The sequence below is a fragment of the Pongo pygmaeus genome, chromosome 12 (assembly GCF_028885625.2).
Source record: "Pongo pygmaeus isolate AG05252 chromosome 12, NHGRI_mPonPyg2-v2.0_pri, whole genome shotgun sequence".
NCBI classification, from domain to species: Eukaryota; Metazoa; Chordata; class Mammalia; order Primates; family Hominidae; genus Pongo; species Pongo pygmaeus.
In genome coordinates, this window is record NC_072385.2 from 78,225,475 (window position 1) to 78,247,687 (window position 22,213).

The window sequence follows — 22,213 nt, forward strand, 5'->3', positions numbered from 1 at the left end:
AACTCCATCTCAAAAAAAAAAAAAGAAAGTTCTGTAAGGAGAAAAGAGGAATCATAGACAATCTAATATAGATATAAGAAAACAAAAAACTAAAATGTTCCTATATAAATACAGTTATAAAATAGGAAAACAGGATGTCACCCAGGTAGCAGAAGATCAGAGGCTATAATTGACTGTAAAAACAGAATAAGACATTAACAACAAACAAACAAAAAAATAAGCAAGTTATTTTTTATTTGAATCATGTGCTTAAATATCTGTTCTTTCATTTATTTGCCAAAATGTTGACTTAAAGATAAATGGAAGAAAAGTATGAAACAAAGGAAAAGAAAAGCAACTGAGGTATAAAAATAATGTGGAAAACTAAAGCCTTAAAAGCCAGATAAAAAATTAACTCCTATGCCTTTTAATTTTAAAAATGATCAATATAGGTTTAAAGAAAATATGTATTCTCTCATGGTAATTACAATCTATCAAACAGAGTTAATCTGATTTTCAAGTAGTCTATTATTTAACATCCAGTCAGCTCCATGAATCCAGCTGGAATAGAAGTTGTATATTAAGAATATTATTTTATGTAGACTAGATTTTCATTCAATTTTTGTAATTATATAGTTTATATTTTATCTACTCATTATTACTGTTCCAGTATTTATATTCTGTATTAAATGTATATTGGAAAAATTAATGGTGATTATATAGGATTTGTTCATGTAATTTTCAGAATGTTCAGAGTAAATAGGATAGATTGATACTTTAAAAGTTAGTTGTGTAATAACAAAAAGATATAATTTGAGGCATTTATTCTAGCAATCAGTTCAAGTCAAGCAATGATTATTGAATTGTACAGATATTTCATGAGGAAATATTTTTATTTGAATTAATCAGATAAGTGCAGATTTCGTTGACTGTCTTTTAATATAGATACTGAATATGCATCCCCTCTTTATTCAAACAGATTTATTACCTACTATATGTAAGACACTGTACTGCATGTTCTTTGCAAAAGAAAAAGTAGAATACACCCTATAGTGCTAATTCACCCTATTATAAATTTATGAACCCAGCTCTGGGTGGACCCTTCATACAGTTTGGCTTCTCTTCCCAAACCTTAATTCATACAGTTAGCCAATGTTAACTGAGCTCTTCTTATCTGCTGATCATCTAGCATCAAAGTAGTAATAATGTTTCAACTGAATCTTAAAAAATGACAGAGGTTTACAAGGTGGGAACAGTAGGGAAGGGCATTCCATGTAGACAAAAGCATTTGTATAAAAGCACAAAAGTATGCTGAGCAATTTTTAGAGTATATAAAAGATGGATTACAAAAAGGATGAATTTGGAAGCACAGAGACAGGCTAGGAAGTGATTATAATAGTCTAGGCAACATGTGATGCCATTCATTATTTCCACATATTTATTTACATAATGAATTAGGCATGTAGATAAGGGTATATGTTGAACTAAAGCTTTTTGGAAATAGAAAGTGGCTTGAACTACTAAACTAGCTTCTTTCTCAGCCAGGAAGTTAGTCTTTATGTCACAAAACCCAGAAGCTCACAGACATAAATTCCTTTAATGTGCCATTCCCTCCACCTTGGGATTTACATATATCAGTCTCAAATGATGTCCCTAATTCCTTTATTAATCTAAGTTTCCCATCTTTCTTTTTTTTGAGTCGGAGTTTTGCTCTTGTCACCCAGGTTGGAGTGCGGTGGCACAATCTCGGCTCACTGCAACCTCCGCCTCTGAGGTTCAAGTGATTCTCCTGCCTGAACCTCCCAAGTAGCTGGGATTACAGGCACGCACCACCATGCCTGGCTAATTTTGTATTTTTACTGGCCAGGCTGGTCTTGAACTCGTGACCCCAGGATCCACCCACCTTGGCCTCTGAAAGTGCCAGTATTACAGACATGAGCCACCGTGCCCGGCCTAACTGTCCCATCTTTCTAATTCATGTTATTCTCTCTGAATTTATTTGAAGGTACAATTATTATTAAGATACTTATTCTTGCCATCAAGGAATATATAGTTTAGTTTTGGAATTGAATGTATAAGTAGATAAATTTAAAAGCAACAAAATAAATTTAGTAGGCCGGGCACGGTGGCTCATGCCTGTAATCCCAGCACTTTGGGAGGCTGAGGCGGGCGGATCACTTGAGGTCAGGAGTTCAAGACCAGCCTGGCCATCATGGTGAAACCCTGTCTCTACTACAAATACAAAAAATTAGCCAGGCGTGGTGGTGCACACCTGTAATCCCAGCTACTCAGGAGGCCAAGAAACAAGAATCACTTGAGCCTGAGAGGCAGAGATTGCAGTGAGCTGAGATCATACCACTGTACTCCAGCCTGGGCAACAGAGTGAGACTCTGTCTCTAAATAAATAAAGTGGTAGAGTTGTAAACAGAGGTGATCACTCTTGTCTTTTCTCTTTTAATACCTCTTTGATGTCTTCTGTCTTCTCTTTCAATATGGTTGTTTACAGGATTATGTTTTCAGGCCTCTTATCCATTCATTCTGTATGCTGAGCATTCCCATACATCATCTCACCTGAGACCCTTTTTTTTCTCTGTTTACTGTATGTTTCTATCAGGATAGACCAGAAGCAACTCAGATGTCACCAATTCAACATACCCAAAATCAGACGCAGTAAATGATTTTTCAATGTTTGTTGACTCGAGCCGATACCAAAATGAATGAGATTTGTTCTCTGTATTCAATGACATTAAAATCTGATTGAGAAGAAAATATTTACGTAAAAATTAATTCCAGTAAAAGAATGTGGTGAAACTCTCATATACATACTTTAGGTTTTTATTTAGTTTTGTCTTCAGGGTCTTCAGGTTTAAGAAATGGATCATAAATATTGGTTTATGATACACTCTGAATTGTGTTCATACACCATCCTTTTTGTGAAAAAAGTATTTATTAATAATTATTCATTTATCTACCATTCAGAAAGATAATTGCAATACTGACAGTCACATCCATCACCCTTTCGCCACTCTGTCACGAGTATCCTGTGCCATAAGTATGTCATTTTTTTTACTGTAACTGCTCTGTACCCTGAGATAAAGAGTCTTCATTGCCGGGCGCGGTGGCTCATGTCTGTAATCCCAGCACTTTGGGAGACCGAGGTAGGCGGATCACCTGAGGTCGGGAGTTCGAGACAAGCCTGATCAACATGGTGAAACCCCATCTCTACTAAAAATACAAAATTAGCTGGGCGTGGTGGCACATGCCTGTAATCCCAGCTACTAGGGAGGCTGAGGCAGGAGAATCGCTTGAACACGGGAAGCGGAGGTTGTGGTGAGCCAAGATCATGCCATTGCTCTCCAGCCTGGGCTACAAGAGTGAAACTCCATCTCAAAAAAAAAAAAAAAAGTCTTCATTAATAAAAAGGATATCTTGGGACTTTGGTCTTCCGGATTCCTTGAGAATTAATTATTGCTTTTGATAATCTAAGCCATAATCTGGAGCTCTGTTCACTCAATGATTTCGTTGCTTCATTACCAGGATTAGTTTTAAAGGGAGAATGGGGCAGTAAGAAGAGGATAATTTCATTTGCCTCTTTAACAAAAAGGCTTTTATAAGACCCATTTATGGCATGAATATTTGTGGTCATAAATTATCTTTAAAAATAATTTTCTGACCTCCAATGATGAACTATATTACTTTGTACTTGGATAGTAGGTATAAACTTTTGGAATCAAAATTAGAATCCACTCTTAAGAAGTCTCTTGAAATAAAAGAAGAAAAAATTGCTGCTTTAGAAGCTCGATTAGAAGAATCCACGAATTATAACCAGCAATTGCGCCAAGAACTTAAAACAGTAAGTTATTTTCTTGGAAAGAATTTTAAGGATCATTTATTATATAAATATTTGGACAGAAAAATATAAAGTAGAAAATAAAAATATAAACATTTTATTGATATTTAGTCTATTTCTTCCTTTTTCATAAACTTGAGAGTATTCTTAAACAGATCTCTGTCATATGAATATGGTATAGCTTATTCAGTGCTATTTCATGTGTGTAATATCCTGCCTGCTGTTAGGGATATATCAGAAGTGTGTGGGTGGAATGAGGAAGAGGCAGGCTTATTTTATTGGGAAAAGCTCTCATTGTGATACTGACATGTCAGTCTGTCACTCTTTCCTATCGAGGATCCAGGGGAAATTCTGCTAAGCAAAATATGAGTGTGAGGATACCAAGTTAGAGGAAAATCATATGTGTGTTATATAAGACAGCACCTGATCTCATAAATTTGAGGTCTTTTCTAGATCTGTTTTGTTGTGATATTTGAAAGTATTCAGTGAAGTAAGTAAGCAAGGCAGAGGCAACTGTTTATTTTCCCTAAGGAAGTAAATCAAAATATAAGGGACTTTCTCATTCTACAGGGCTAGTAGATGGTAGATTGGCAGAGTCATGTTCTGGTTTATTCACCCTTTTATCATCTCTTCAGTGCCACCAGGAGTGGTCTCAAGGTTAACTAAACACTTAGACTGATAAGATTACTGTAGGCTATATTTAGAATCACTCTACTCAGAACACTATAAGAAATACAAATAGATAGCAGGGCAGTGTCAGTCCATCCTCTTCACGTAGTTGTCTGAGAATCATCTTCCCACCAGATGGTTTTGGTATAAGATGAGATTCACATTGGGTGCGTGCAGGAGCTTTCCTGGCTTTGAATCCGTATGCTGATAGCAGTCATTACCTCTTGCAGCAACTCCAAAGGTATGAATTTACAATCCCCACAGTGCACATACCAATTATGAGAGTTGCTGTACTCAGAGAAGTTCAGAGATAGGGCTGTCTATTGGTCTTTAAAGTTCTCCTAAATAGTCATTTTTTTAAATAAGCAATATTATCTAGTAACATAGAATGTTCCAATTTTTTTCCACTATTTGCTGACACCATTATTCCTGCTATTTGTCACAGACATTGCCATCGAACATACATTGTTACAGAATAAGTTTTACTTATTTTTCATCCAGACATTCTCAGAGCCAGAGAATAAATTTTAGAACTGTCTAGTTAACTAAAGGGATTATTAAGAACAAAACAAAACAAAAAAAAACACATTAACCTGCTTTTTGTCCTGAATTTTTTACCCCATTAGTAGTATCACTGAGTTGCAGATAAAATCAACTTCATGAAGCTACTCAACCAGAAAATTAGTGGGTTTGGGTGTGAGTTGCATACGTGTGTTTCAAGTAGATATTTAAAATGCCATCATTAGGCTGGGTGCGGTGGCTCATGCCTGTAATCCCAGCACTTTGGGAGGCCGAGGCAGGGAGATCTTTTTAGGTTGGGAGTTCAAAACCAGCCTTGTCAACATGGTGAAACCGTGTCTCTACTAAAAATACAAAAATTAGCCAGGCGTGGTGGCGGGCACCTGTAATCCCAGCTAGCGACCCAGGAGGCTAAGGCAGGAGAATCGCTTGAATCCAGGAGGCAGAGGTTGCCGTGAGCTGACATCATGCCACTGCACTCCAGTCTGGGTGACAGAGTGAGACCCTGTCTCAAAAAAAAGCTATCATTGACTTCCACTTTCAGCTATTTGGACATCACTGTTATGGACTAACTTCCTGCTATGTATTGAACTGAATTTATATTGTTATAAACTTTTAATACTATATGTGAAGAGGTATTCACTTTAAGGTAGACTGTGAAAGTTAAATACGAATAGTATAAGGGTTAAAGTAACCACTAAATTAGTATGACAAAGAGGTATAGGTAATATGACCAAAAAAGGGAGATAAAATGGACTCATAAAAAATAAATCCAGGCTAGGCACAGTGGCTCATCTCTGTAATCCCAGCACTTTGGAAGGCTGAGGTCAGCAAGATCACTTGAGCGCAGGGGTTTGAGACCAGCCTGGGCAACATAATGAGATCCTGTCTCTTAAAAATATCCAGAAGGCAAAAAAAAAAGAAGAAACAGGGAAGAAAGTACAGATTGGACAAATAGAAAACAAATAGTAAGATGGCAGTTTTAAACCAAAGTATGGCAATAACTATGTTAGATATAAAAGGTCTAAACACCCCAGTTAAAAGACAGAGATTAATAAATTAGACAAAAAGATAAGACCCATCTATATGCTACCTATCAGAAATCTTGATGGAAAATGATATATCATTCCAGCACTAATCAAAAAATTGCTAGATTGGCTATATTAATGTTAGACAAAGTAAATTTTAGTGCAGTAAATAGCATCAGAGCTAAGTATTTCATTGCATAATTATAAAGGGGTCATTCCAGCACAAAGATAACAAGGTTAAATGTTTATGCACCTAATAACAGAGGTACACCTAGTAACAGAGCTGCAAAATACATGAAGCAAATATCTGTAGAACTACATGGAGAAAAATCCACAATTACAGTAAGAGAGTTTAATACTCATCTCTCAATAATTGGAGAATAAGTAGAAAGAACTTCATCTACCAGATAAAGGGCTTCTATAAACAGCCTATAGACTAATCACTTTCCGCCTTTAATCAGGAAGAATACAAAGATTTGGCTCTCACTGTTTCTATTAAATGCTGTACTGGTGATCCTAACCAGTATACTAAGATAAGAAGAAATGAAAGGCATACAGATTTGAAATGAAGAAGTAAAAATGTCTTTCTTCACCTGTGACATGACTATATTTACAGAAAACCCTGAGGAATTCACAGAAAAATCTCTATAGCTAAGGTGAACTAATCAATGTCACAGGATAAAAGTCAATATATAAAAATCTATTTTATTTCTCTACATTAGCAATGAAAGATTGAAAAATGAAATGTAAAAAAACACCATTTATAATATTATGAAATACTTATGGATGAATTTAAGGAAATGTGTGCAAGAACTCTTTACTAGAAACACCAAAGGAATACCTCAGTAAATGGAGATAAGAACCATGTTCATGAATTAGAAGACTCAATATTGTTAAAATGACAGACTTCCCCAGATTGATCTCTTGATTCAACATAATCCCAATTAAAATCCCAAAAGGCAGATTAACAAGATGATTCTAAAATTTATATGGAAATATTGATCAAATATTGGTGAAAATTGGGAGCAACTGGAACTGTCATGCATACTGATGCAAATATAAGATGTTATAACTAATTTAGCAGGCAGTGTGGCAGTATATCAAAAAGTCCTGACTCATGGCCAGGCATGGTAGCTCATGCCTGTAATCCCAGCACTTTGGGAGGCTAAGGCAGGTGGATCACTTGAGGCCAGGAGTTCAAGACGAGCCTGGCCAACATGGCGAAATGCTGTCTCTACTATAAATACAAAAATTAGCTGGGCGTAGTGGCACACACCTGTGGTCCCAGCTACTCAGGAGGCTGAGCCATGAGAATCACTTGAACCCAGGAGGTGGAGGTTGTGGTGAGCTGAAATTGCACCACTGCACTCCAGCCTGGGCGACACAGCGAGACTCTATCTCAAAAAAAAAAAAAAGAAAAGAAAAGAAAAGGTGATAATGCTACTTCTCTTTACTCGAGGAAAATGAAAACATAGATAAATGAATTTTTATAACAACTTCATTCATCATCATAAAAAACTGGATATAATGACCAAAAGAAAAAAATTACTGATGCACTCAACACATGGATAAAGCTTAGAAATATACTCAGAAACACACACACACACACACAGATTATATATACTGTGATCATATTTGTGTGAAATTTTAGTATAAGCAGAATTTTTGTGAAAGAAATGAAAACAGTGGTTGCCTGGTGCAGTGATCTTTCTAGAGTGATGGAAGTGTTCTGTCATGTTGATATATGGGTTATATAGGTGTTTGCCATTCTCAAAATTACCGAATTACACTTAAAATCTGTACATTAGCAACTTCATGCAAATTATAACTCTGTTTTTAAAGATGACATTATCTTTGGGAACTTGAAAATTTGAATTCATAACATAATTCACAATATTTTAAATTTTAATTAAACTTTGACAATTTTTTAATTAGCTCTAAATTACTTTGTTATAATGATTTATCTTTAGACTCTGAATATAAAGATTTTGATTAATGATACATAAAGTAATCATTTTTAATAATTACTTGAAAGAACAATGGGTTTAAAATTAGAAGCCTTCGGCCGGGCGCAGTGGCTCACGCCTGTAATCTCAGCACTTTGGGAGGCCAAGGTGGGTGGATAGCTTGAGGTCAGGAGTTCGAGACCAGCCTGGGCAACATGGTGAAACCTCGTCTCTACTAAAAATACAAAACTTAGCCAGGCATGGTGGCACACACCTGTAATCCCAGCTACTCAGGAGACTGAGGCAGAAGAATGGTTTGAACCTGGGTGGCGGAGGTTGCAGGGTGCCAAGATCGCACCACTGCACTCCAGCCTGGGTGACAGAGTGAGACTGTGTCTCAAAAAAGTAATATAAAATGAGAGGATTCGAGTTTTATTCTCAGCGCCGCTTCTTAATAACTGCATATGTTTATAGCCTTTCTAAGCCTAGAATAAGGACCTCGTGGAAAATTCATGTAAAATAGAAACTAGAAATGATGCCACTCATCTATTGTTATTAGTGTGTTAAAAGTAAAAACAAAACAAACAAAACCCGGAAACTAGGATCATAGGGTACCCATTAGATTTCTTGTGAAACTTGACATTACATTCTATCTTGGCATCTTTTTGGTCTCACCTCATTATTTTCTAACTCATTGGTAGCAATAGTAATTGTTGAGTCATAGGCTTTCTTAAGTTGTACATTAGATGTTGAACTATAAAACATTTCTGTCCTTGCCTTAATACAAAGGTTGGGATTAACTTAAAGTTTATTATAAGAATCTCCTAGGGTAAACTAGTGCTTCAAGATAGTTTAATAATTCAAGATAAGAATAATATTAAGTTGAAGAGAAAGAGTTATTAAGTTAAATCTGGCAAATTTGGTCATTTATGATGAGCAAGTTGTTAATAGCAATCCACGGATATATCTTATCCAGGATTTTCTAGTGTGATTATAATCTACTTTAAGAGAGCCAACTCAGAACTAAAAAATCCTGAATACGATATATCCTTAAAATTAATAAAGTGTCAAATCTTTGTGCTTTACATAGACATCTCTGTGAAATTTCTAACTTGGTTATAGATGGCTGTAAAAAGAACTGTTAGTCATTAGCAACATATCTATATCCACTCTTAATCCAGGGGCATTTGCACAACAAACGATAGGATTTGACATTACTATTACTCTGGCACATAAGCAGAGTATGTTTTATATTTCTAGGAGGAAAGGATTTGCATTTTAAAAAGCATAAATCATACATATTACTCATCACATTTAAAAGTAAATTGCCTCTCATATTCACCAGATCAGCCCAGAGTCAAATTAATTGAGAGAAATGTAACTGTGGTGATTTTTTTCTCCCCATTAAAATATTTTAAATAAAATTTTAGGTGAAAAAAAATTATGAAGCTCTTAAACAGAGACAAGATGAGGAAAGGATGGTACAGAGCTCTCCTCCAATATCTGGTGAAGACAACAAATGGGAGCGAGAAAGTCAAGAAACGACTAGAGAACTTCTGAAAGTTAAAGACAGATTAATTGAAGTAGAAAGAAATGTAAGTATTTTTTAATTTTAGTAGAAATAGTTTTTTTAAGAAATAGAGGATCACTGGATATATTTATCTTAGATACATTTTCTAACATTTCAACAATTGATGGCACTTAATAAGAAAATTCTAGTCATATAGTCCTTTTTCTATTTGTTCCTACCTCAGGGGTGTTTCTTTTTGCTTCTCCTGCCTGGAACATATGACTGGCTTCCCTCAGTGTTTGGGTGGCATATCATATGTCCTGCAGAAGGTCTTCTCTGACTCCTTCCCCCAGTAAAGTTGTTATCCCTGACTTAAACTATTCACTATTGTTCCATTGCTTTAGTTTTTTCATAGCAGTTTTCACAGTGAAATTAAATTTTGTATTCATTTATGAAAGCAGGTAATTTGTCTTTCTTTTTATTCCCACCGTGCCTTTACTATCTAGAACAGTGCCTGGTAGGTAGTAGACACTTAACAAATATTTGCTAAATTAGTTCAATATATACTTGACAGTAAACAACAGGCAAACAAACTGAACAACAAATATTTACCCTTCAAAAGATGAATAAACTTAAGGAACTTACACAATAACAAGTAAAATAGTTGTGGTGGTGGTTTTTTTTTAATTTAACACAAAAATAGTACCTTTAATTAAAAACTAAGCAGTAAAACCAAAAATTAATCCCCACACCATGATTTCTACTTTCTCATTCAAAAAGAATCACTATAAACAGTTTATCTTCCTAGAAAATTTTTTTGTCATTTATCTGTATGTAGAAGTATATTTCTTTTACAAATTATACCTGTGGGATCATGCTATACAAAATTCCTATTTGCATTTTCAGTTAATATGATCTTGGAGATCTCTCAATTTTAGCAGATGTATGTGTATTTCATTTTGTTTAATGACTACCTATTATTCCATAGTGTGAATGTTACCATAATTTACTTAAATAAATCTCATATTTCTGGACATTTAGGTTTTTTTTTTTTTTTTTTGAGACAGAGTCTCATTTTGTCGCCCAGGCTAGAGTGCGATGGCGTGATCTCGGCTCACTACCAGCTCCGCCACCCAGGTTCACGCCATTCTCCTGCCTCAGCCTCCTGAGTAGCTGGGACTACAGGTGCCTGCCACCATGCCTGGCTAATTTTTTGTATTTTTAGTAGAGACAGTTTTCACCGTGTTAGTCAGGATGGTCTCGATCTCCTGACCTCATGATCCGCCCACCTTGGCCTCCCAAAGTGCTGGGATTACAGGCATGAGCCACCGCGCCCGACCCATTTAGGTTATTTTTAAACATGTTCATAGAATGCTAAATTCCTGACAGTGAAATTGCAAGGCCAAAGGATATATACGTGTGTGTGTGTGTATTTAATTGATTTTTTCTACTAGTCTTTAAAAATCCCATCAATTATCTTTTTTTTTTTTTTTTTTCTTTTCTGAGACAGGGTCTCACTCATCTCCCAGGCTGGAATGCAGTGGCGAGATCATAGCTCACTGAAGCCTCATCCTCCCAGGCTCAAGTGATCCTCTTGCCTCAGCCTCCCAACTAGCTGGGGGCACAGGTGCACACCACCACACCCAGCGAATTTTTGTATTTTTTGTAGAGATGGGGTCTCACTATGTTGCCCAGACTGGTCTCGAACTCCTGGCCTCAAGTGATCTGCTCTCCTCAGCCTCCCAAAGTGCTGGGATTGCAGGTGTGAGTCACCACACCCAACCTAAAAATCACATCAATTTTCAGTCCCACTAAGAGAGTATACCTGTCTTTCCATATTAACATTGGATAGTACCTAGTGCTTTAACTTTTCTTAAAGCAATAGGAGAAAATATTTTCATGTGCACATTTAAAATTATGAGTTAGGTATTACACATCTTTCATATATTGGCCATTTATAAATGCCTATTTTTAATCAGTGATATATACCTATATTGCTTGGATTCATAATTACATTTTAGAAAATGGAGCTGGCATATAAAGTTCTGTAAGGTGAATCTTTTTTTCTTGTAGACTTCCTTTATAAATTCTCATTGGAAAAAAATTACTTCATATCATATTTTAGATAATGGGGTTATAGAGACGGTTATCCATATAATAGGCTGGTAATTTTTGTGTGTTTGCCAGTATTATATTTGCTAACTTATTTCTTTTCCATTGTAAATTTTTTCCTGCTCTAAGATACCCTCTCAGCTATCTCTTCTATTCATTATAGACTATAGGAATTTTTTTTATTCCCAAAGATACCTGGAATAATCGGTAGAGCTTGTACAATTTAGTTTCTAAAGTGCTAAACTACGATAGTATTTCACATATATATGTGAAAAATGGTTCACCTCTTTGTGCTGAGATGGTATATAAATATATCAGTACTGTCAGTATTCCTTTTTATTTTTTCTAGTATACATTTTTTCATCCTTTCTATTTGAAAAAATGAACAAAAGAGAAGTATAAACTCATAACCCATCTTTAAAGCATTTTGTTTCCTCAGCTTCAATTTTATGGTATAATATGTGGGTCAAATCCTGACCTGCCTTTTACACAGTGACATGCAGTGTATATAACATAAAGCCAATAAAATTAATGTTATATTTACATATAGATATGATAAGAGTGATCTATTGTGATTCAGTTGTTAACTTTTTATGCATACTGCAGGGTAGACCAATTATGACCTTTTGTACATTAAAGTTTTATTTCTGTTTTCTGGAGGGTTCTTTGTTTATACTTTGCTGTTGCTGATTTTTTTATGAAATTTAATTTGGAAATAATCCTGAAAATATTAATGACAAGTATTTTAAAATATAATAATCATTGATTCGCATAGTAACTCATTTGTTTAGCTATAAAATTGAAATATGGCCTTATGTACTGGAAAAACTGAAAATTGTATGTTTTGTTTGAAAATGCTCCAGGAGTCTTATAGTTGAAATAGAGTTTTAATTAGTATTTTATATCGTGGGAAAAATAAGAAAATATCTGCATTAGGTCTGTTGTGGACTGCAAATTGTAAACAAATGGTTAAGATTGTTCCTGTAAACCTGCTTCCCTTTGAAATATTTGTGTTTGGAATATACTTAGTTTTGCACTATCTCTCTGCTTCCCTTTGAAATATTTGTGTTTGGAATATACTTAGTTTTGCACTATCTCTGGGACCACCACTCACTTAGGTATATATTTGCCTTTAGGTAAATTAGAAAAGATAGACCTCCATGGCTGGACACAGCCCCATTTATTCTGGGCATTCTGGGAACCTTCAAGCAGTATTAAAACCATACAACTGACAATTCCTTTCTAGTTTTTGTGTTAATAAATATATTTAGAATGGGATATTTTATTTTTAGGATATTATAGTGCAGACAAGACACAGGCACAATATTAAGGTTTTAGTATCATTGCCTTCTTTCTGATAAATGTCTGTTTACAATTTGGGATGGGGGAAATGTTTTGGTTTTTTTTCTCTTTTAAGATTGTTGGGGTTTTTATGGATTATAATGCTAATAAATACTCATTGTATAAAATTCAGTATATTATAGAAATATGTTTGATATTGCCATTATTGTTAATATGTTTGGTTTTTGTTTTTGTTTTTTAAGAATGCTACACTGCAAGCAGAGAAGCAAGCGTTGAAAACTCAACTGAAGCAACTTGAGACACAGAACAATAATTTGCAGGCTCAGATTCTTGCACTTCAGAGGCAGACAGTGTCATTACAAGAACAGAATACCACTCTTCAAACACAGAATGCCAAGCTTCAGGTTGTAATATAATATTTTGGGAATATGCAACCAAACTCTTGAATTATGCTATTAAGGGAGGGTAAACATGGAAACATTGTTTCTTAGTGAATGAACTTAAATGAAAATATTTTTATTTAGTGCCATGCCAAACTTTCACACATCAATTTTTAATTTTAAATATTAATAAATTCAGTCAATACATCTAAATAAAGATAAATTATATTTATGGTCTTTCTACCATTTCATTAAGTCGGTTGTAATAAATTAGGTAGAAACCCTTGCTTTAGAGTATGATTGCAGCATACTATTCCTTATTTCATTTGTGTAGCTTTTTTTGTCAGTTTAGTTACTGGAAAGCAGGACAACATGAGAATTTTGTCTTTAGACCTCTCCTAAGTTCAAAGGATCCATCTTTCACTTAACACCGCCAATGTCTTTTCAGACAGAACAATCAAGTGGGGAAAAGTTCAACTCTGAAACCTCTTAAAGAGCAGAAACAAGTTCCCTCTCTGAATCAAAGAATTCTTCTTTCTGTAACCCTTTTCTTTGATACAGATTTTGGTTAACATCAACACTTTGATAAAGAAAATACTTATTTAATTTGGACTCTTGAAAAATTTCTAAAAGTAATTTTTCACTTCTATCAACTTCTGTCACCAAATTCTAGAAATGATAAGCTAGCACTTCAAATTCTATACATTTTCATTTGTAATATTATAATACAAATGGTTGCTAATCACCTTCATTTAAAATAAATTCAACCCAAAACATACAATACATATATATGTCTATATATACACACATACATATGTATATAACACTTCCAAAAATCAAAATTAAATGATAGCCTTATTCTTTGGGAAGCTAAAATCCATGTCTTCCCAGTATAATGTAAATATGTCTGCTGTGATTCATTTAGAGCTTTCTTTAATTAACATTGTAATCTCGTATTTTGAAAAAGAACATGAACTATTTTTCTTATGTCTGCTAACAATATGTATTCTTATAGGTTGAAAATTCCACCCTTAATTCCCAAAGTACCTCACTCATGAACCAGAATGCCCAACTCCTAATCCAGCAGTCTTCCTTAGAAAATGAAAATGAATCTGTAATCAAAGAGCGAGAAGACCTGAAATCTCTCTATGATTCTCTGATCAAAGATCATGAAAAGCTGGAACTTCTTCATGAACGTCAGGCTTCAGAGTATGAATCTCTTATCTCTAAACATGGAACTCTGAAGTCTGCCCACAAAAATCTTGAGGTGGAACATAGAGACCTTGAAGACCGGTAATTTATTGTATTTTGTTGTACTGTGAATTTAAAATGAATTTTCTTCAAGTAGTATAATAAATTTTATATATTAAACACATCTAATGTTAGTTTACATAAGAAATTTATATAAATTTACATGTGTTTTAAATGATACTCATTACTCATTTCCTTCATTTCTAAAATTTCTTTTTTGTAAATATTATAAACCAAATGCCTTTTTTCCCCCTAGTTACAATCAGTTATTAAAACAGAAAGGACAGTTGGAAGATTTGGAAAAAATGCTCAAAGTAGAACAGGAAAAAATGCTGCTTGAAAATAAAAACCATGAAACAGTAGCTGCAGAATACAAGAAACTTTGTGGTGAAAATGATAGGTAATAAATATATATTATATATAACAAACATATATTTTATATAGAAAGTATATACATATATATGTGTATATATATATTTTTTAAATTATGTATTATTTCTTACATCCAAACTATATACCGCCCCTTTGTAGTACCAAGCATAGTTTGAATTTGGAATTTTAAAAAATAGAATAGGCTGGGTGCAGTGGCTCACACCTGTAATTCCAGCACTTTGGGAGGCCGAGGCAGGTAGATCACCTGAGGTCAGGAGTTTGAGACCAGCCTGACCAACATGGTGAAACCCTGTCTCTACTAAAACTACAAAAATTAGCCAGGTTGGTGGCGTGCACCTGTAGTCCCAGCTACTTGGGTAGGTGAGAGAGGAGAATTGCTTAAACCTGAGAGGCGAAGGTCGCAGTGAGTCGAGATCACGCCACTGCACTCCAGTCTGGGCAACAGAGTAAGACTCCATCTCCAAAAAAAAAAAAGAGAGAGAGAGAGAGAGGATTTTACTCTGTTGCCCAAGCTGAAGTTCAGAGTAGCATGATCATAGCTTACTGCAACCTCAAACTCCTATGCTTAAGCAATCCTCCCACCTTAGCCCCTCAGGTAGCTGGGACTGCTGGCACACACCGCCATGCCTAGCTAATTTTTAATTTTTTTCTTTTAATATTTAGTTTTTGTAGAAATAGGGTCTCCTGTGATCCCCACGGTTGCTCACAAACTCCTGGCCTCAAGTGATCCTCCTGCTTCTACCTCCCAAAATGCTGGGATTACAGACATGGACCATCAATAACCAGCCAATACTTTCTTATTAATACTTGAAACTTTGAGTACCTATACTTCAACATATTTAAAGACTAAAAAATTCTTTTCCCAGTGTGGAGATGGGTGGATGAAAAAAGGAAATTAAAAATTATTTTCAATAATTTTTATTGAAATGTACTGAAATGAAAGGTACTCAGAATTTCAAAAAATCTAGTTTTTACAGAATAGAAACTGATTTTTGATAAGTTTAGTAATTTGTAAAACAGTCTTTTATTCTAAGTATGCCTTAATGTTATTTATGTCCTTTCATATTGTATAAATTACACCAAAAGCTATTAAGATAATCTAATTATATTTCTATGATTTCTAATTATAGGCTGAATCATACCTATAGTCAACTTTTAAAAGAGACTGAAGTTTTACAAACTGACCATAAAAATTTGAAAAGTCTTCTGAATAATTCCAAACTGGAACAAACAAGATTAGAAGCTGAATTTTCAAAGCTAAAGGAACAATACCAACAATTGGATATTACATCAACCAAGCTGAATAACCAGTGTGAGGTGAGCTTAAAAAGTTTAATCACTGTTTCCTTCATTTAGGCACCAAGACATGCCTAAGAATAAATGACTAGATTACAATGACAATACTAGTATATATTTAGTGGCATATATCTAAAAGAATTTGGTCTAGGATCATTGAAACTTACATGTAATTCAGAACAACTTCCCATATCATTAATTACAATATTTTAAAAATTATTAGCTTAAACTTATGTCCAAATTCTTTGAAAATTGTACAGTTATTCATTTAATGAAAAAATGTTTACACCTGGCATGAAATTATAAACCAATAGAAAAATTAGTTGGAAACAACATACAATTAATTACCCAACAAAGCTCAGAAAGTAATTCATTCTACCTATGATTTATAAAAGTCTAAATAAATTGTAGGATGGTATACCTCCAGAATGGTAGAGTGAGAAATGTGGCAAATCAACTCCTTAAGAAACAATAAAATTGGACAGAACTGTCAAAAACAACCTTGTTAGGACTTTAGAACCCAACAAGGGCATATAGCAAATTGAGAAGCATTTATTAAAGCAAAACGATTCAACCCTGGGAAGGAACTGTGGTTGTCTGAGGCATTTTATCTTGGGGCTCCTCCCATTCCTCTTCTCCTTCCCTGGTTCCTATGCCTGGTAGTTTTGACAGAGCACAGGGCAAGCTGTGAAAACCAGCAACTTTTCTACTGGAGAAAACTGACTTGATTTGGAACAGAGCATAGAAAAGCCCCATGCCTGGGAGAGCTGTCAAAGGTCAGCTCTTAGATAGCCTGAGGTTGAAATATTGGTTGGGGCAAGTAACAGACCAGTAAACCAGTCAAAAATTAAAGGATTTTCAAGAAATGAGTCAGCCTCAGTGGGTCTTCGTAAGATCCCACATGTCACTGGTGGTCCAGAAAACTGTTCAAGAGAGACCAGAGAGGGCCCTAGCTATCTATGCATCCCTGGCTAATTCTCACAACTTGGGTCAAATGTTAATTATTGGCTGAGGGCTAAGTCACATAATGACATGATTTAGTGGAGGTGGAAAAAACTAATCTATAGTATAAAAGGTTGAGATAGTAGTTAACCTTGGTGGGAAGGGATAGTTGTTGGAAGATAGCACAGGTGTTTCTGGAATATAATTAATGTTCTGTTTCTTGATCCAGGTGCTAGTTTAACATATATGTTTACTTTGTGATAATTCATTGAGCTCTATATACACTTAAAATTTGTTCTTAGACCAGGCACGGTGGCTCACGCCTGTAATCCCAGCACTTTGGGAGGCCAAGGCGGGTGGATCACCTGAGGTCAGGAGTTCGAGACCAACCTGGCCAACATGGTGAAAACCCGTCTCTACTAAATATACAAAAATTAGCCAGGCGTGGTGGCACATGCCTGTAATCCCAGCTACTCGGGAGGCTGAGGCAGGAGAATCGCTTGAACTTGGAGGACAGAGGTTGCAGTGAGCCAAGATCATGCCACTTCCCTCTAGCCTGGGCGAAAGAGCGAAACTCCATCTAACAAACAAACAAAAAAAATTGTTCTCTTTTCTTTATATATGCTTTATCAGTTGTCTGTTGACACTGATAATGCTCTTTAACAACGAGAGAACCTTAGTGGTAATGGACAGTAAACATTTCTTTTTGCCTAATAAGTCTGAGTTTGCTGAGCATCTATGCTAATCTACTCAATGATGTATGGGCCAGGGGTTTGCTCCTGCATCTGTAATTAGCTGGCATGTACGCTGAGGGCTGGCTGGTCTGTGGTGGCCTCGGTAGGATAACCCTTCTCTGTTCCATGTGGTTTCTCCATCTTCCAGCAGGGCTCTGAGAGTCTGAGTGGAAGTCCACAGGCAACTTGAGGCCTAGGCTTGGAACTGTTACACCATCACTTCCACCTCTTTCTCTTGGCCAAAAGCATCCCAAATTCAAGAATAAGGGAAACAGATTCCACTTCTTTACGGGAAAAGTGAGAAGTCACATTGAAAGAGGGCATAGGTACAGGGAAGAAAATAAATGCATTCAGTTTTTTAATGAATCTACCACATGTTATGTTTCAATTTAACAACATACATATAAATAAAACCAACATAGTATGATATTCACAGTTACAGATCTAGATGGTTGTTTATGATTATAGTATAATTCTCCCTGATTTTCTCTACCTTTTGAAATTTTTCAAAATGTTTATTTTTTTTTTTGGGCGGGGGGGTGGTGTAGGCAGGGCGGGTATGTGTTATTTGCTTTTGCTTTTTTAATACAGATCTCTGGGCTGTACTCGAGACCTGCTGAATTTGAATGCTGGGGCCCACAAATCTACTCTACAAGGGATACCAAATTTTTAGAATGACTACTTTGGGCCTTCTGCTAACTTCTGTTTGAACCTCTGGCCTAGCTAAGGCATATTTCCAGTTTCTACTAACTGTGTAGAAAAGGCCTAATGCTGCTGGCAGCCCACCTACTAGTAATGCCAGCTGTTAATACCAACTATTGACTAAATTACCCGATTTCCCTTGATCAAGCTACAAAAACTACACACAGACTTTTAAGGTTTCTTGAAAACAGTGGATGGATGCTGGGCGCGGTGGCTCACGCCTGTAATCCCAGTACTTTGGGAGGCCAAGGTGGGAGGATCACCTGAGGTTGGGAGTTCGAGACCAGCATGACCAACATGGAGAAACCACATCTTTACTAAAAATACAAAACTAGCTGGGTGTGATGGCGCATGCCTGTAATCCCAGCTGCTCGGGAAGCTGAGACAGAATAGCTTGAAACTGGGAGGCGGAGGTTGCAGTGAGCCAAAATTGTGCTATTGCACTCCAGCCTGGGCAACAAGAGTGAAACTCTGTCTCAAAAAAAAGAAAACAGTAGATGGGGAAATTATGAGACATACTAAGTACTTAGTGTGTGCTATACACATGCTACTAGATACTTTACATATACTAATTAATCCTTGCAACAGCCTTGTTGGGTGGGAGCTATCCTCATTTCATAGATCTGAGAACTAACTTGTCTAACATTTCATAGAAATAAAATATTAGATATTTGAATCTAGCTTTTGGACTATACTATAAGTTAAACAGTTTTAAAGACAGAAAGCAGTGTTTGGGGAGTTAGATAATATATTATATATTAGATCCAGTGTTTGTGAAAATTAAGAAAATACATATATATAGAGAGAGAGCATGTAACCCAGTGCTGTAGGTGTCATCACTAAAATAATCACGCTCTGATAAAAGTACAATCATCTAATTGTTCAAACAGTGGAACACTTAAATCTTTGTGTAGTACTTCATGTTTTTCAGTTGATTTATGTTAAATGTAAATGTTGATTTTTTTTAAAAATGTTTGTGTTTAAACAGTTGCTAAGCCAACTTAAAGGAAATTTAGAAGAAGAAAATCGGCATCTACTAGATCAAATTCAGACATTAATGCTACAGAACAGAACACTTTTGGAGCAGAATATGGAAAGCAAGGATCTTTTTCATGTTGAACAAAGACAGTACATGTAGGTACCAAATAATTTTGCACTCTGAAATATGTTACTCATGATTTTATCATTGCCATACCCAGTGGCAGAGAAAATTCATGCTAATTTTTACTGATTTTCAACAAATATTTTTGAGTGCTTATATTCCAGGCACTATCCTAATAATCAGAAATACTAACATGCAAACACATGAATCTTGCTCTTAAAGAATTAGTAATATAAAGCGAGAAATACAAATAAACATTTAAATACATTAATTCTATAATGGAAGTATATGTAGGAGGCCATAGAAATATAGCACATATAGGGGCAGGAGTATCTTAGTCTGGGAGAGGCAAGGTGAACTTTCCAAAGATGAGACTTGAGTGGAGACTTATAGGTTCAATAGGAATTTGCTTGAGGAGGCATGCTAGCCCAGGAGAGCTGCAATACAAAGTCATGGAGGTGTGATGAAAGTATGTTGTGGTGTGGTATAGGACTTAAAAATTAATTGTTCTCTCTGGAGCAAAATTGAGGAAAGGAGGGGTGCAATAGAGAGGTGGCTAAACAGTCAGGACCCAGTTTACAAAGGTTGTTCTATGCCATACCAAGGAGTTGAGATCAAGACATGTGAAACAGAATTGACAGGGCTTAATTATTGGTAAGTTGTGTCTCCAGAAAGTTAAACAATCTGTTAAGACTCACATTTGGGCCTGTGCAGCCCAGTGGGTAGTCTTTGTATTACTACCTGATGATTCATCTTAATACATCTCTTCTCTTTGCCCCACGAATGAGAAGAACCACAGTAAAACAGAACTAGCACAGATGTTGAAATCAGACAGCTCCTCATTCATGTCCCAATTCATCCACTCACAATGTGACCACAGACAAGTCATTTCTTTGATCATTAGTTTCTTCTTCTCTAAAATAGAGATGACACATACTTTCTAGATTATTCAAGGAATGCATGAAGTAGTATGTCTGTGCCTCTCAGACTTGATGTACATAAACAGCTAGGGCACATGTGAAACCAGGATACATCATACATTTTTATGAAGCACCAGTCTTACCAAAAAATTTCAGGCAGGGAACATTATTTCTTTATTAATACACAGGTGTATCATGGAACAAAGGCAGAATTTGTGTAAACTTTCAAAGTAAATGTAAAACCTCAAAGAAATTTCACATTTGTGGCTGGACAGCTTGGGCTCCACCTTTAGTCCTTTTAGTCCTTTCTGGGGTATGTATTCCTTTACTTGCTTTCAAAAGAAGCCTTGTTTTAGGTTAAGAAGCTTTGAGTATATATAAAACTTTTGGCATTTGAGTCTCCTGTCCCTTAAGCAGAGGCATTATCCAAAGCTTTGTTGTCTTACTATTCTGACCCTTGGTGACTAATGTATTTCCAGGTGAAAGTGCTTGTGTCTAGATAGTTGACTTCCAAAGATTATGATCTATTCTGACTTAATGAATTTAAATTACAAATATCCATCTTGCATGTTAGACATTTCTAGCTAAATGCCTCTGTCACATGGTCCTAGCAGGATGGCAGTGGACAGGTAGTATTGAGATTTTGGAGGTTCTTAATGATATTTCAACAAGTAAAAGGAAAAACGAACTGGGAACTATGGCCTTGTTAACAACTTTTCAAATGTCAACTCTTCTGCAGGCCTCAGATCCAAGCAGTTGGGTGAATACTAAATGTAGGCTGTATGCTGTTTATGCTGTGGTATAACTGTTGGCAACATCTGTTCACAAGGCATCTTCTACAGAATCTCTCAAGTTAGTTCTTCCTAGTCTCCACCACTGTAATTCAGCCTTCCCTTTCAAATAGACTACCCCATTAGCTTCCTGAATGTTTTCTTACCTCCTATCTTTTTTTTTTTTTTTTTTTTTTTTTTTTAGTCTTGCTCTGTCAGCCAGGCTGGAGTGCAGTAGCACAATCTCAGCTCACTGCAAACTCCACTCCTGAGTTCAGGCTATTCTCCTGCCTCAGCCTTCCAAGTAGCTGGGACTATAGGCAAACGCTGTGGCACGCTGCTAATTTTTGTATTTTTTGTAAAAACAGGGTTTTGCCACATTGGCCAGGCTGCTCTCAAACTCCTGAGCTCAAGTGATCCACCTGCCTCCACCTCCCAAAGCACTGGAATTACAGGCCTGAGCCACCGCGCCCTGCCTTATCTCCACTCTTTCCGATATATCCTATTCCATCATTTGGTTAAAGTACTTTAAACAAAGATTTCTTACCACTTTGTAATGAAACTTTCAATACTTCTGATTTCCTACTGAGCAGAATGTAAAACAAAAACTCCCCCTCACTACTTCCTCTCAGCCTATAACATTCAAGCTAAACATAAGTTAGCATTTTTTAACTTCCTACAACTACACCAACATGTAATTTAGCATTCTTATCTTTCCTTTTCAGCCTATCTAATAATGGCCTTTTTCTTCATGGGGCTTTATTTCATGATCTAAGATGGATATATTTACCTTCCTGTTGTACTTGCA

The 22,213-nt window shown here is 35.7% G+C and overlaps 1 protein-coding gene and 1 long non-coding RNA gene across 19 annotated transcripts in view; one reads left to right on the forward strand and one right to left on the reverse strand.

Moving 5' to 3' along the window:
* Positions 1–22,213, forward strand: part of CCDC88A (coiled-coil domain containing 88A) — a 131,819-nt gene that overhangs the window by 87,640 nt on the left and 21,966 nt on the right. For 12 of the 18 annotated variants that reach the window (XM_054473900.2, XM_054473901.2, XM_054473902.2 and 9 more), the window contains exons 17-23: positions 3,691–3,832; positions 9,422–9,586; positions 13,158–13,319; positions 14,311–14,588; positions 14,803–14,946; positions 16,070–16,256; positions 19,602–19,747. In XM_054473900.2, the coding sequence (XP_054329875.1) occupies positions 3,691–3,832; positions 9,422–9,586; positions 13,158–13,319; positions 14,311–14,588; positions 14,803–14,946; positions 16,070–16,256; positions 19,602–19,747 (1,224 nt within the window). The remainder of the gene's footprint in view (positions 1–3,690; positions 3,833–9,421; positions 9,587–13,157; positions 13,320–14,310; positions 14,589–14,802; positions 14,947–16,069; positions 16,257–19,601; positions 19,748–22,213) is intronic. The other 6 variants (XM_054473903.2, XM_063649363.1, XM_054473915.2 and 3 more) reach the window with 1 other exon arrangement.
* The window catches only part of LOC134737856 (uncharacterized), a 34,744-nt gene that overhangs the window by 11,394 nt on the left and 1,137 nt on the right, over positions 1–22,213 (reverse strand). The window lies entirely within an intron of this gene.